General features: G+C 41.8%; 1 protein-coding gene across 1 annotated transcript in view; it reads right to left on the minus strand.

The window, feature by feature from the left end:
- Positions 1-842: 842 nt before the first annotated feature.
- CNGA3 (cyclic nucleotide gated channel alpha 3) overlaps positions 843-16,821 on the minus strand; it is a 24,863-nt gene continuing 8,884 nt past the window's right edge. Inside the window, exons 3-6 of the mRNA XM_009281739.2 lie at positions 15,861-16,040; positions 7,369-7,476; positions 6,353-6,459; positions 843-2,867 (exon numbers count right to left, since the gene is read on the minus strand). Coding sequence (XP_009280014.1) covers positions 1,459-2,867; positions 6,353-6,459; positions 7,369-7,476; positions 15,861-16,040 — 1,804 coding nt within the window. The 3' untranslated portion in view covers positions 843-1,458. The remainder of the gene's footprint in view (positions 2,868-6,352; positions 6,460-7,368; positions 7,477-15,860; positions 16,041-16,821) is intronic.

The following is a 16,821-nucleotide window of genomic DNA, read 5'->3' on the forward strand; positions in this document are numbered from 1 at the left end:
AGACTGTCAGCAGAGACAACTATTCTGCAGCAAGTAGAAAAGCAACCAGCACAACTAGGCTCCTATCAGCAGAACCTGAGCAAATGTGGCCTTCATTCTCCCTAACTAATGGAAACACGGTAGTGCGACAACTACTTCGGAGAAAAGCTGGCACTAAATAGTGGAAGGACGTGGAGCAGGCATCATTAAATGAAATAAAGAGGAAGAAAACATAGGCCTAGTAGCAAGAAACACGGCAACACAGGGCTTGTTCTCCTCATCTTGCAGAAACCCTCCTGGGGGGGAAAGCTGCCCTAACTAATGGAAACACAGTAGTGCGACAACTACTTCGGAGAAAAGCTGGCACTAAATAGTGGAAGGACGTGGAGCAGGCATCATTAAATGAAATAAAGAGGAAGAAAACATAGGCCTAGTAGCAAGAAAGACTGCAACACAGGGCTTGTTCTCCTCGTCTTGCAGAAACCCTGCTGGGGGGGAAAGCTGGGGGGAACAGGCTGTCCCTGCCTGCCAGCCCACGCAGTTTCTTAGTAGCCTCCCTCTGGGACTGCCCACTTGCTGAGAGGGAATTTACTCAAGACCCTACATATAAGGAGCTGCAGGCACCAGGGCCCTCTTTTCTCTTCCCAGGTTTAGTGAAGCCGTATTGCCACAGATGCCTTCCACCAGTGAGCTTTTCGGGACTTACTTCCAAGTGAGGGTTTTACCAGTGTGGATGGGCGGGGGGGGGGATGGGGAAGGGGATCTCCCACTCTCTCCCCAAGCGAAGCAGTTGCAGAGCAGCAAAGGCTGTCGCAGACCACGCCAGAAAGGACGTGAATGAGCACTGCTACTCTGTCAGCATGGTCCTTTGTGCAGAGCCCAGCTGACTAGCAAGAATCAAACTAAAGCATCCGGGTGCACGGCTATTTCACACACGTGCAGGGCCACACCGCATAGGCCAGGTACGTGCTGCCGCTTAGCTGTAGTCCAACTGTTTGCGCAGACGCTTCACTGTGAAAGAACGAAAATTTTTGAGGAGCCTGGATGTGCGTCCATGCATTTAATCGGCTACTAAGGTAGCAAGGTAGAGCATGTACCCTATAAATATTTTTTAAGCCCTTAAAAAAACCCAGTCTCTTCTACTTTAAGTACAATGCTTTTTTAACGCAACATACGTGGGACGAGACAATGCATCAAGACCTACGCGTACCATACATAATAGACATTCCGAGCATGACTTGTAAGAAACCCACTCCCAGTACAAAAAAGTACCCAAATGCCAGACCAAAATCTCCCCCTAAGAAGGTGACAATGTTCTATTTACAAGAAAATACCGCTTCAGTTAAAAATGCTAAAAACCATTCTCTTGAGTTCATATAAAAATAATCATGTCTATGTATGCACACACATATTTACATACATTTATGGCTTCCACATGCTTCAACCTTCTCCAGTAAATGAGGAAATATAAATTCTCCATTACTGCTTTTTCTCCTCCTCAGACTTTTCAGCCTCTGCTTCTCCAACTGATAAGGTGCCACTACCATATTTTTTCACTCGGGTTTCTACTCTGGCAAGTCTCTGCTTCACTTTTTGTTGAGATGAGGTGTATTCTGCCAAGAGCCTAGCAAACCTAGTCTGCAGCGTATCCAGAGATGCTTCAAGTCTTTCTAGTTTTTCTTCCAAGTCTTTTGGGTCAGCTCCTGCTTTTGCTGCTTCCTCATCTATTAAATTGTCTTTCATCAGAATTTGTCGCCCTTTCTCTTCCAGAGCCTTTTTGGCTTCTGGATATTCTGTGAGGGCTTCCATTAAATCATCTTTAGACAAGCAGAACAAATCAGAATAACCAATACTCCTTATGTTGGCTGTCCTCCTGTTGCCAGATTTGCTACCTTTGATGTTTAGGATGCTGATTTCACCAAAGTAGCTGCCATCGCTTAGGACTACAAATTGGGTTATGCCATCATCCGCCACCACAGCCAGTTTTCCCTCTTTAATAATGTACATTTCTCTCCCAATATCGCCCTTTTTGCAAATGTAGTCCCCAGGACTGAAGACCGTAGGTTTCAGTTTCAGTACCAGCTCAATGAGAAGTCCAGCTTCACAATCCTGGAATATACGCACTTTCTTCAGTGTGTCCAAATGGACATTGATGGCAATTTCAGCCTTCAACTTGTCAGGCAGATTTTTGAGAACTTCCTTCTCATCCACTGTTTTCTTGTTGGTCCAGAGGTAGTCAAACCACTTAATAACCCTGGCTTCCAAATCCTTAGTCACTTTTCGGAAATGCATGTACTGTTTAATGGAGTCGACCTTGGCCTGGAACTCTGCCCTGGAGGCATTCATGTTGGAAATCATGGAGCCCACGTTACCGACAATGGTAGCGAAGATCAGCACACCCACCAGGAAGTCAATGACCACAAAGAGATACTCTTCATCTTTCACCGGGGGAGGTGTTTCTCCAATGGTTGTCAGCGTGAGCGTTGACCAGTACAGACTGTAAATGTACTTTCTAGACAGGCGCCCGTACTCTGGAACGGACACGTTGGGGTAGACCCAAGAGTCAGTTCCAAATCCAATGACCTTCGAAATTGCAAAGTATATACATGCGTTCCAGTGGATGATGATAAGAATGTATAAGACAAGATTTCCAATACGAAACATGTTTGGATAATTTGTCCTGGTTTCTGTACGGTCAAAAAACTCAAAAAGCCGAGAAATCCTCAGCAAGCGGTTAAATCGCAGTTCAGGGTAGTTCAAACCAAGCTTCAAATACGCCAGGTCTGTTGGCAGAAGAGACAGCACATCCAGTTTGAACTGGGAAGTTTTGGTATAATGTTCTTGTAATTTCTTTTCATCCTGAACTAGCAAGCCTTGTTCAAGGAAGCCTTCAAAGAATAAAAATACATATTTTACTTGTTAGAATAAAAGCACAGCTCACAATTACCATCACCAGTACTGAGTGACTTACGTTTCAGATACCTGAGAACATTAAAACTTGCACTGTTATGCATACAGACATTGATACACTATGAGTTCACTTAATGAAAAATATTTAATTGCAATTTTAAATATCTCAATGAAGTTTCAAAGCTAATATATAATGATGTAGAGCAATGACTCTGTTATTACCACAGTGCTCCCCACAGTTTTCCACGCTATTCTGGGACAGCGGTATCTTTGTCTTTTAGGTATCTTTGCAAAAAGAAAGGGGAGATTTGAATGTCTCATTTTTCATGAATCATTTGTCATGAGTCATAACTAAAGTTAAGCAAGTGTTAAGCAATTGTGTATAAAATCGGAGTGGAATATTTTTAAATAAATACCAAGAATAAGTAGGTATAATGGACTGTTGGAAATGTTTTTAGAACAATATAGATACCCTTGAGATAACGAAATCCAGTTCCCCCCCCGAGCCATGTTTTTCCTCTTTTGTCCAATGTTAAAGCTGACAGGATTTTCCTTTTCATTTGGGGAAAATGGTTTGCACTTTTTTTGTGTTTCTAGTGAGAGAGCTACTAAGCAGAATTTTGTACATTGCTATTTCTTCATTCAAAAGACTTTGGAAAGTATTAGATCTCAAAAATTATCAGACGACGTAAACTGCAGTAAGAGACCTTAAAACAAACTGCATCTGTGTAAGAATTCTCATAGAAAGGCTGCCTGAGCGGTACAGCTGCAGCGCTGTTTTGTACCTCCGAAAGCTCAAGGCATTGAAAATGTTCCAGAGGGAACAGCCTATGCACTGCAAAATACTTGCTGCAATTGCAAGTGGAGGTGTCCGACTGCCCGCTAGGCCAGCCAGGAGGAAAAGTCCACTGAGAGAAAAGCAAAACATTTCCTGTGTATCAGGGATTATCACATTTTGCTAATCCCTTAGCAATCTACAAGCAGCAGCTTTCGCAGGGAAGCATCTGCTGAGGAAGACCAAGCTGCATTTCTTTGTGCCCCACACAGCACGGCTGTATTTCTGGAATGTGTGCGTATCTGTGCAGCTGCCTCATGTGTATGTGTGTATCTGTCTACGGGTATCTGCAAACTGATGGTGACTACAAATGGAAGTAGTTCCTGTGCCATGAATGCGTTACCTCCCAGAAAACTGCTGAAAGAGCTGGTCAAATATGCCTTTATTAACAGAGTTATGCACCTAATCAGAAAAGTTGGCCAGGCAACTGAATTTCATACTCACAATTATTAAAAATAACTTTGAAAATACCTTCCTACTGAAGGGATATAAAAGCTCCTCAGCAATTTTTTGTCCCCTCACAGAACTGCAGTCCTATAGTAAAACCTTTACGAAAGCATCAAAACACAGGGTATGCTAAACATGACCAGCTGCGCAGAGACACGAATCTTTTCTGTTTCACAGCACACAGTCACTAAATAGGTGAAATACAGTGAAACGGGCCGTGCAGCTAGACAGTAGTGCGCCACAGAGAAGCCGCCATGGGTCACGGCAGTTGTGGGGCTACCTAGATGCCAGTTCAAAGCCAGTCCCTGCCCCTAGACTGCAGCAGGGTCACGCTCTTTCCCAAAAGCTTCCAGGACCTTTGTCCCCAGGGCAGATGGACCTTGCAGACTTACAAAAGGCAGCGGGCACTAACAGAGCCAGGAAGGGTTGTTAAGGGAGTTGACAAAGATTTCAGCACTTAAAAGATGTGACTCTCATAACTGAGTGCCTGAAGCTGCAGCAGACACCTGCGCTGAAGCGTTCAGGAGACCTCTGTGCCAATTCTGCAATCCAGGCCTGCAAAGCCAGCCTTCTAACCATGCTTTAACAGCTGTACAATCATTACCAGGACAGCCCTGGAAATTTTGTAACTTGCATTGCCTGTACATGCCCAATTTCTGCTTGGTTCTTCCCCGTTACAATAACAGATGTAACTGCAGAAGAGAAATTTAGTGGGCACGGCTGACTTTTTAACTACACAAAGAAGATGAAGGATGACCCCCACCAAAAAAAAAAAAAAAGGTCAGTCTTGTGATTTAGGCTGCTATCTGAAATAGACTTTCCTGTTGAACAAGGTACTGGCTAAGTTTAAGAATTTGGCTTGCTGTGAGTTGTGTGCTTCCCAAAGTGACAGCATTTTTAGCCTCTGTCTTGTAATTATGTTTACAACTTGTCACAAGCCATATTTAATGTCAAGCTGTCAGCATGACTTAAAAAAAAAAAAAAGAAAATGTAAAAATCAAAGATTTGAAAGAACTCTCATTTTTATAATGATCAGTGCAGTATTGGACCCTTTCAAGGGACATTTTGGGGCTGCATCTGTACCAGTAAATAGAACAAGCCAGAAAACGTTTTCTGGCCCTGAGATCAGCTACCGTGACAGCTTTTATTCACATGTAAGTTCTCCCAGCCCCCTCCAAAAATGACACCATGAACAACACCCAGCCTCTGCTGTCCTCCCAGCTGTGCCCAGACACTGCTTGTGAGAGTGCTAGCTGGCATAGACCAAAGGGCATGCACCAAAGTACATGAAGGACTATTCTAGCAATTTACTGGTATGGATCACTGTATGCCATTGCTTAGGCCTATATTATGACCTTGTTTAGTTTAAAACAGATATCCCTTTAAGGCTAGAATCTGTATCAGCTGGGCACACTCAAATACAAAATTTTCTCAGCCTGTCTGGACTACAGAAACAGGGGTGGGAAGCCGAAGAGAACCACTTCACGCATGACACGGCACGGTCCTCACAGATCCTTTAGGTTCACACTTCCTCCAGGAAGGCAGGACCTGAGCGGAGGTGCCTGGGTTAATCCCATCCTACCACCCCCCTGGGTTAACCCTATACCACCACCAGGCAGTGGGAGACCCAGCCAGGACCTCGAAGAGGCTGCAGGAAATACAGCCGGTGGCAGAGGGGCAGCACTGCCGGTTCCAGGCAGAAGTCTGCAGACTGGAGGCTGAGATGGGTGCCAGGTCTCGCACTTGACCAACTCAGTAATCACTTCTGAGCAGGATGCTGCACAACTTGGCTAAGAAAGCAGCACTTGTGGGGTGCAGTTGGTTTCTTGCCCAATCTAATGAGCACAAGCAATATGTCATTCACAGAGTGATCATGACATGCAAAGTGCCTTACTTTCCCTTCCCCACGCAGCCTGTTACAGTGGCTATTCAGTCAGCATTTGGCATGCCTGTTAAGCACTGATAGAACTGAATTTAGAGACCAGTGAAGTGCAGGTGGTGGGATGTCCAGCCTTAAAACAATCCAAGCTGGTCAGACACTTCATCTTCCCAAAGCCTCCACTGTTGGGTTCTGCTGTAGACAGGACACTACACTGGTCAGACCCCACAGGGGAATTTCTGCTTCCAGCCTTTATATCCATGCTGTATCTGAAAACACTGTAAAACCCCAGAAAGACTCACCTGTCCTGAATCTGACAAACATGTCAAGAACATAGATGACATCAGAGCCATAATCCAAGAACAGCCATAATTTAATATGGTTAAATTGTAGCTCATCGAAGCAGGCTCTAAAGAAACAAAGATACAAAAAAAAAAAAAAATTACACCAACTGCGTAAGCAGAGTAGTTGCAACGTGCGTCCTAGCAGCATGTTAATGCACATTACTGGCACTGAAAAATTAAGGGCAGCTTATCTCCATGCCTAGACATCTGCACGCTAGAGCTATGTCTAAACAGACACTAGGATCTTTCAGAATTCAAAGGTGTTTAGGCCAGGAGCAAAACTCAAACACATGTATGCCACACAAGTGCACTTATGGAGGAATACACGTAACCCCACAATTAAACATGGATCAGATTTCATGGGATACACATCTCCACTACGATAATTCCCAAAGAAAAGATTTGTTTCTGAGTGGCAAGCCATCCTCATCTCTCCCTGCCATCTGACGCAGCCTAAGTGAACCATTTCCACAGCACTCTATTACTTTGACTCAAACAGATTTCCACATTTTACAAGGGAAAATAACTACTCGAGCCAAATCCTCCTGCTCTTCAAGCACCTATAGAGGCATGATATTAATTTAAGATGACCCAACACTGCCCACACCCCTCCCTTCTGTTCTCTGCTGGGTGATTAGAAGACCTCTCTCTAGCAGTGGTTACCGAGCCTGCAGTGGCCAAGGCACATCTCTGCAGCTAGCCAGTAGGTGGCACACAAAGGCCACAGCCAGCGCTCACGAGGACGCTCATTGCATGTTACAACAAACTGGTTTTAGACAAAAAGATAAAAAGAAACACTGGCCATCTGTTCCCAGTGGTATGTATACCGCATATCCCTAAGGGTACGTGAACTCTAAATCTTCTAGGTAAGCCACCCAAAAAATACCACAGGGAGGTAAGAGGATGATTTATATAGGAAACATAACGAGACACTAAATTTGAAACCTAAAATTATTATTAACTTAAATCCGTACCTGCACACTAGCATACACCAGTTATAGAACACGGGTATTGCAATTATGGCCAGCCAGTGGTAGTAAATATTGCTTGAAGGATCTATCACAAAGATCTCTTTTTTCTTCCTGGAAAGTAAAACATGCCGGTTTACACTGGAAATGTAATGAAGTGACCTGCTGGATCTCCCTCTTCTGGAGGCTGCTCATCTCATGATGACAGCAGCCTAAGAAGAGAAAGTACCCACGCAGGCAGCTCCAGATGAGATACCAAATATTAGCTTCATCCCATCTGACACGCTCTATTTATTTGCTTGACCCAACTTTGGAAAAAGTAAGTAAGAGTGGAAAGAAAAACACAGACATTCACATTGCCCAGGCTGAAAACCACAGCCTTTCTGCATATGACCCCCACTGAAAAGAAGTAAAACGTTAAATGTGTCTTATTATCATTCCAGCTAGAAGGCTATGGTCCATCGCTAGAGAAAGAGCCTTCCTTTGCAGATTAATTTTGATGTTTTGGGCAAATCCTATTACGGAAATGACTGTATGAGCACGCATTTAAACAAGTAAAACACATGTATTCAAATACACATTTACACAAGTAAGACTCTTGTGTGTGCATACACACACATAGTGCGTGACTAGAACTAAAACACGTATTATTATGCAAAAGCAAATTTCACATATTCACAGTCCTGGCTCCCTAGGCCTCACAACGATGAGAGATGCTAAATGAAGCATACAGGCCTGGAATTTAAAGAAGATTTAAAGAACAGCATGGCTAATGGCACATGTGGAGTATGCTCAGAAGTGCCCTTCCCCAGCACGAGAAAGGTTGATATGGAATAGACAGCAATTAGGCATGTTGTACGCAATCAGAGGAAATAGGTATTAGTGGATTGTGAGGTCCACAGCTGCAGAAGTTATTCCAACAGCAACATGTGATAGTGCAATCTGTGAACTGTGTAATAGTGTGGGGAATATGTGACCGGGCAATGCTTGGATATGTATTTGTGTGACTTCTCCTAATCTCCAAGAATGTAAATATATTAAAATGCAATGATAATTTATTTCATATTTGTGTGTATTTCTGGCATTATCCCTGCTGTCAGCTGAATGTCCAGATGATAATGTTAGTAAGGAAGCAGCTTTAATCTAAAAAGTATTTACTTTGCCATCTTCACAACAGGTTTCAAGCCATTTCTTCTAACAAACTGGTCACCACCTCAAAACTGGTGACCATGAAATATGGTCTTCATATGCCAGAGTACACTACCTTCTAGACATTAAAACATTTATTTTCTTTGCTGAAATGTTTTAAACCACTTTAGGCTACTGCAAAGCTCAGGCTCTCACTACAGAGTAATCAAAGCTGAAAGAGAATCCTTAGAACAAAGGCTTTCTAATCAAATAAAGCTTTGATTAAGAAAGTCAAGACCTTGAGATGAAGCAGATTCCATTTGGAAGCGATTCCCAACTACATGTCCCCACGCCTACATAGCACATGCCACCATATACATACATATAAACTTGCAGTATATTACTCTAACATACTCCATAACTGTGAAGTCCACTCAAATGCATTCTCTTTTTATCTGCTATCATTGTTATTTTTAATGACTGGTAATATTAAATTGTACTATGTTTGGGTCAGCTTTGGGGGAACAAAACAAGAGCAGGATCTATTTCTGTCAAAAGCATTCAAATGATATCATTTTGTTGCAGAAATACAGCATCTCCTAATCAGCAAAAGCAAACTTTAGTGATCACTAGTAATGAACTGCACCGTATTAAGTAATTAAATATGCTAGTCAGTGTAATAACTAAACTTATTAGTAAATCTGTAATTTTCTACATGTAAGATTTTCGCTCTTTGTCCAAACCAGACTTTTGGTTCATCTGCTCTGAATAACATTATGGACATCCTGGAACAATGAAAAGCCTGTGCAGATCTGCAAAGCAGGCTGCTAACCTAAAATGGCCTCATAGTAAAAAAGTGATCTTCAGCAGCAAATCAAAATGACCGGGGTAGCTGAATTCCCTTTTAGTGACCTAGGAAGCTGTTCATGACAGGTCTAAACACAGGTCTTAAAGATGCAACAAGTTTGTTGAGCAGTTGCACCTTTCTAAAGAGGAAAATGTATTAAAGATTTGACAGGCTAACATTCTGCAGCCTACAGAACAGTAATTGTTGTGGAAGAGGTACGATGAAATGCCACACCATGCTTTGTAGTGTAGGAAGTGTGTTACAAGCACACATTCATTCTTTATACTTACTCTTCCTTTTTTTTATCATCTTTTTTGTCATCTTTCTTTTCCTCCTTCTTTTCCTCCTTCTTTTCCTCCTTTTCCTCTTTTTTCTCCTCTTTAACCTCTTTCTTTTCTTCCTTTTTGCTGTACAACATAATGTAAGGCTTAGCAATATTACCAATATTCTAGCAGTTAAGGGAGAGGGTGGATGTTGAGGTACAGGAAACCAGACTAGACTCCAGATAGAGTAGGACAGGGTTTCTCAATGGAACCATTCATCTAACTGGTAAAAATGGTTTACAGGCTGAGGCCTCTCGAACTGACACCACCACACTTTACACCAGGTAACCAGCTGGCTGATTCTGTGCATTAGTCACCCACGCTTTCTTGACCTGTTCAGGCATCAGTGTACCAGGCTGATTTTAATTAAATGCTTCCCGTTTGTTTCATTCTTTAGAACTCAGGCATTTAAAAAGAAATCTATCAAATGATAATAGAACTTGAAATGGCTTAACAAACTGTCACCATTCTTTGCCTATCCAAAACCTCACAGTGACTGTCTGAAGCTTTAATGGTAATTAAATGAAATGAGGCTGAATTTCCTCTCACAGTTCTTTAAAACCAACATAGCTATAATTAATCAATTACCTCTGGCTTCAACAATTGCCTTGGAGAAGAATCCCAGTCAATGTTTGAACAAAAGCAGCAAATGGCAGGGAAAAGAGGTGTGTCTCATTTAACTACATAGTAGTCATTTTATAAATGCTTTATAGTCAACATGATTAAGCCAACCTATTTTAGACCTCTATAGTAGAGATCTACTGTATCTACAAGATAGTCCGTATCTCATAGTCCTTATCTACGAGATGACTTGTGCCCCAAAAGCATTTTTTCTTTTCATCAACTGTAAAGGAAGAATGGATTGCCTAGTTCAGATGCAGGTGTCTGCATGATCAGAGGAGCCATGCCCAAGTTGCTCTGCCTGTATTCGATTGCCACTGTATTCAAAGGATAAGCATTAAGCATGAAGTTCCACCCTTGCTAAAATCAATGGGGATTTTGCCTAGACTTAATGGAATCATGATTGTCCCCACGTTTATTAATCGCTTTTCATGCAATAAAGTAAAATATGGACCATTTAATATAATTATATCCTACAATTCCATATATCCAGCACAGACCCAAGCTGCAAGATTTAATTCCAGATATGGATTTTCATATTGTTTAAGTATGTACAGCCTTTAGCTCATTAGAATGTGATAAGCCAGATATAAAGATGGATCTGACTTCCTCCATTCTTAGGTTTGTCTGAACAGAAGAGTCTTGAGCTATGTTAACTTCTGCAGATAGGCCCACGCATCCTCTTCAAAACAGCAGAAAGTTAACATCTTTCCTAGGATTCTGTCAATACTTAATCTTAGAGCTAAATTTGCTACATGCATTGGTCAAGAATCATGCAAGCTGAAGAACTGCACTCACTTGCACAAGCAGAAAGTCCATCATCTGAGATCTCCCTGTTTTGTATTTGAAATTTCTTTATTCCTTGAAGCAGAAAGTGTCCCCATTGGTTAGACAGAAAAGACTAAACGTTCCTGACACTACAGTGTATGTGTATAATGCATATATAAACATAACTCTCCACACATAGAGTCTGGTTTGGATGAAAGCCATGGACTCCTGCTCCCATGGGAGCTACGTGTTCTCCTCTGAACTGCCAAGATTGGGTCTGATTCTCTCCTTGCACTGGTGTCAATAAAGGACAAATTAGTTCAATGACAGCAACATCCCACAGCAAAGGCAGAATATGTAGTAACAGTTGAAAAAGTGCTGCTTACAGGTTTTGAACCAACAGGTAAAAAGTTCAGTGAGCTCACTTGTGCTTTTCATGTATGCTTGTTCGTATTACTCAGATCAGAAAAAGCCTATGCCGTGAATGGCAGTCCTGTCTATGAATATGCTTGTTACAGGGAGAAAGAAGCACTCCAAGGGAGAAGACAACAGTCACCAATTTTAAGACAGTAGTAGCTTTCACCTATCCACAATGAGCACCTGTTCCAATTCTTACCCTTAGACATTTCCTAGTGATGCAGCACCACAGTGTAATTTGGAAAAGCCCAGACTCATTTGCTCCAAAATGCCGAGATCCTACCCTCCTCCATGTCCAGGGAAATACCTACCAAGCTGACACCACTGAACCCTTTAAAATTATACAGCGCAAGGGAGCATAACTGGAGGAGAACCTTTGGTTTGACTGATCTTCTATTTATACATGCATCTCAACTCAAAGAAACAGTTTTTCATTTACCAAGGCTGATTTCTACATGGCAGGGGGAACTGCCACTCAAGTATTTATTTGCCTCTGTCACTGACACCCCTGGACTTTTGCGGCTTCTCTTTCAAATCTGCCCCTAAAACTCCTTCCTATTTAAAAAACGTCAGGAGTTCACTGCACGTTACTATGCATGGTGCCTGATCTAAAGGCCAATTCACAGTTGCTGTTGTTAGCATTAACATAGCTCCTCAATACTTCAAATGTGTGGCATTCTTACCAGAAAGGAAGAACTACGAGTAACATAATTTTCAAAGGGTAGGGCCACTGTACATTTGTGGATGTTGCTATGCAGGGAAAAGTAGGCTGAGATAGAGAATCAATCAAAAAGTCTCAGTGGTGGTGAACTTTTGAGGGAGTTTTTTGACAATTCCAACTTCCTCCTACATTTTGTTTTAAAAAAGAGAAAAAACATTATTTCACACAGCATCTAATGCCAATACTTCTTTTTCTCTGGCCTGAGATCTCCTACAAACTCATCTGTCAACTACAGGTATCTTTCGTAAGTGAGATTCTTCCATTTCTGTGGCCTCTGTTCATCTCTCTATTATGGTAACTCCCAACTTATCATACTCCCACCTACTTGTAGTCTGGCAGTGGAACTCACTCATAGGAAAAGGTTGGCCATAATCAAAGACTTGAAAGCATCACCTACAGTTCCCCAAGGGCAGGCACTCTTAGGTCTTTAACATAATGAAAAACCCAAAGCTTCAAAAAGACCTGCATCTTTTTTTCTTTATCAGTGCTACTGAGTAAACTGGAATCCAGTAACTAACAAGCAGTTGTTTGTGCCTGTCCTCTTTCACAGCAGTACAGTGGCATCCATTCTGTGTTTCCAGCACATTAAAGAAGCATGCATCCTCAGACTTAGAAAACATGTCTTCATCAGCCCCTATAAAAACACTGTCATAGTCTTTGAATGAGTCAAGTATTTGCATTTCTCATCTGTCAAGTACTTTGCAAATCAAGTATGTTTCAGGCTGTCAGGCAGGTAGACAGACAGGTGTTGTCTTCATTTAAAAATAACGAAACATTGGAAGGATGAAAGTTTTGCCCAAGGTACGTGAGTCATTGTCAGAAACAGAGTAAAAAAGCAGTATTTCCATCCTAATCAGTCCTTTGGGCCCTGACTAGCAGGCTAGGCTCCAGGCTTTTAAGCACTTTTTTTATACCAGTCTAAAGAAAATTCTGCATGTTTCTGTCACTGTTCACTGCACACTGATTTTCCTTTTTAATAGAAGTTATGCAAACCAAACCAAAAAGTTGCTTCAGGAGCAGGAAGACCTCTTGTTCAGGTATGTGCACAAAGGTTTTGCAGCATCATTTAAAATGTACGGTTTGAGCTCGCCCGCGATGGAACTATTTGGAGAAGAAAATGAGTTTCCTAAAAGTATTTCTGACATAATCAGAAACCGTCCTGATCAATTTTTGTTTTCATCTGGAAAGCAATGAAAAAAATTAACTATCATCATGCGTGAGAACAGATCTGCTGCTGGATACTACAAAGCAGGTATGTCCTCAGATAGCTGTGGTCTAAGACATCCAACGAACATTGGTGTTGGGTGATTTTAAATTACAGGAGCTCTTCACCTTTTCAAAGAGATTTCTCTTTGGTGTAACACTGTGAAATATCTTGTCAAATATATGAAATAGACTCCAAAGGACAGCTTCTGTCAGGGCTTCTGTTGCAATGCAAGCCTTATTATGTTGCCTGTCACTCTCTCTACATCTACACCAACAATATCTGCTGAACGGAAACACACATTTTAAAAAGATGGTTAGTTTTCATTTAGACTGCACACATGAGTGTTTTCTTGGTACCCTGATCAGTATACACTTCTCATTTGACAACCTGAAATTTTTGGGGCACTTGATTTGCAAAAAGGGACTAGTATGTTAAAAGAGGAAAATCACTATTAGAAAATTAATACATGAATCTCATTTAAAAGCTGAAGAATTAATAAATCAATTGGCAATGCAGTAAAATCAGCCAGCTGAACTAGAGGAGGTAGGGACTAAATGCTTAATCAAATTCACTCCTTGAGAGGTAAGGGTAACTTCAGACAAAAAGAAATTCACAGGGAGCATGAAGGATGCTTTTCATACTAAGAAAACTAGATCTTTCTTTATAATTAAACTATATTCTTAGGAAAGGCTTAGGAAGAGATAAGGAGTTTATACTACAAATGTTACTAGGCTGGAAAGGGAAAAAGAGAAGGAGCTAGTAGTAAAAAGGTGTTTGGAAGTTACCAGTACTTACTCTTCGTTGGTGTTGTTGCTATAGTTGACATTAAACCTGGCCAAGGGCCAGTGACTGCACCAAGTTAAATAAAACACATTAAAGAGTGTAAAGACTGTTGGTATTTCATACACATGTTTACCGACATGACAGACTGACTTACTAGCTTCTCACATATGCACTGATAAGATTAGGAAGGTCAACTTTGACTGCGGTGATAAGCCCCTTTGCATAACTATTTCAAGGCACCAGTTTCTTTTTACCATGTGCTTGGCATACACATTTGTGACCACATCTGATGCCCGAAGCTTGTTCTCAGGCGTATTAGTGCACGGCAACATGCATCTCACTATTTTTAGCCCTGTACTCATTTGGCTACTATTTTAAGCTTTCTTCAATCCTTTCAAGTCTTCTTCACAGATGCAGTGCCAAGGCTTGCAGATAAGTAACAAGCATACCTACCGCTGCTGCAGAAATAAGCCTTCATGATAGAACAACTGGGAGTTACTGTCACGTGGCAACAGTATAAAACTGAGAAGGCAAGGATGGATACTCCCAAATTCACTTCTTCTAATAGCCTCATATACAGGTTTGTTGGCCCAGGATCAATGTTGTCCTCTCTTAATTACTTTGAATCTGCAGTTGCTACTGCTCCAGACGTCTGAAAAATCAGACAACAGTCTGGCTAATTCAACAAAACGTGCTTTTGAGCTGAATTTCTAAGGAGTAGATCAAGTGAAGATAATAAGGCTGTGCTGGACCACAACAAATCAAGGTAACCTGTATCATGCACAGCCCTTCAAAGGTTCTTGCTTTAATCCGAATTACTAGCTGAGATTTTGAAACAAATCAACTTATTACTTGCTTACCTACCAATCTTTAACTATGCAAAAAATATGTGAGTCTATGCTTCAAAGCATAATGCCAAACAGAAAGTCAACTTTTGTCTTGGGACTTAATTTTCCTCTTTTAGCTGGAGTTAAATTTAAAACACTGTATCATATATTAATAAAGTAATAATAATTCATCAAGTCAAAAGGCTGTAAACACATAAAGGTTTCTCTTGCAAGCCTCTGTTATTGGAAAAATTTTGAGGTAAGACTGAACCTGCCTTCCATACCAAAGGCCAAGTATGTGCTAATAAGTTGAGTCAGCAGCCAAAAGATTTTCTCATTTCTGCATCAGAAGCCTTCTGTAATGTTAGCAGCTGAACTCCTGAGTAGGTGTAACAAAGCAATGACACATTTTGCACAACTGCTTGTTTGGAGTTGCCTAACACTCGCAGATAACGTGCATAACGTTAATGTCCTGAAAAGCCACAACCAGCAACATCCTAGATGCTTGAAATAGAAATTGCATTCGTCCTCAGTAGAGAGGAGTTTAGCAACATCAAGTTGCACAGGTAGCATATGATAAAATGCCAGTTCTGAGAAACCATTCTGCCTGAAGCAGCATGATCAAAATCCTTTACTTCAAGATCTTTGCCACAGTACGTTTGAGGGCGAAAGAGAAAGCCTGCTGAAAGCCATAATACTTCAGTTATGTGAAGATTCCTGGGCAGCATTAGATACTCTGTTCATCTCCCATGCTAAGCTCCTTACCCTCTTCTTAAAATAAAACTTACATCCCAATCACCAAAAAAATACCATAACCTCAGTCGTCTTCCTTTAAAGTATAAACACATCTTCTTACCTGTTTGCTCCCCCAGGCCACTCACGGATACCCAGAAAGGAGCGGATGTTAGTTTGCCTGCTGGACACCTCTATAAGCTCTGGCCCTCGGATACGTTCTAGGAAAGAATCAGGTCTTTGGTCTTCATGGTGCAAATGTCTTGTGGCCCATGACCTCACAGATATAACAAATCGTGATAGCCTGCATGGAACAGACATACAACATTGACTGAACCAGACAAGAACATCAGATGGCTTAAATCATCCCCACAAAGAGCAGCCCAGGAGGATTTTTCTCCACTTCTCCACCTGCCATAAAATTAAACTTGATGGATTAACTGTGTGAACCCAATCACTTCCCACAATTTCACACATCACCTTTTGCAGTGGATCAGGAAAGTATCTCACACATCAGTTCCTACTCCACTGTACCAGCACCACAGGAGCAACAGAAGAATATTCTTGCCAAGTGAAGGCAAACCAAGTGGTTGGAGTGGGGCAGTTGACTTCCGACAAACTTCTGACATTATGTGATAATGGGGGAACCCTGGACTGACAGAATTAGGAGATACAAAATACTCACAGGATCACATGCTCAAGGGCTGGTACACACAGTGGAAACAAAAGCTGAATAGTTGGTGAGGGAGGATGGACTGCTAAGAAAAAAAGGAGGGTAATTGTCATAGACGATTCCCTTCTGAGGGGAACAGAGGGCCCGATATGCCGACCGGACCCATCCCACAGGGAAGTCTGCTGCCTCCCTGGGGCCCGGGTCAGAGACATTACTAGGAAACTCCCTGGTCTGGTACTGTCTTCCGACTACTACCCGCTGCTGGTTATACAGGCTGGCAGTGATGAGGTTCCAGAGAGAAGTCCTGCAGTGATCAAAAGGGACTTCAGGGCACTGGGGCGAATGGTTGAAGGATCGGGAGCACAGGCAGTGTTTTCCTCAATCCCTACAGTGGCAGGGAAGGATACTGAAA

This window comes from Aptenodytes forsteri, unplaced genomic scaffold (genome assembly GCF_000699145.1).
Source record: "Aptenodytes forsteri isolate BGI_AS27 unplaced genomic scaffold, ASM69914v1 Scaffold348, whole genome shotgun sequence".
Classification (NCBI taxonomy): domain Eukaryota; kingdom Metazoa; phylum Chordata; class Aves; order Sphenisciformes; family Spheniscidae; genus Aptenodytes; species Aptenodytes forsteri.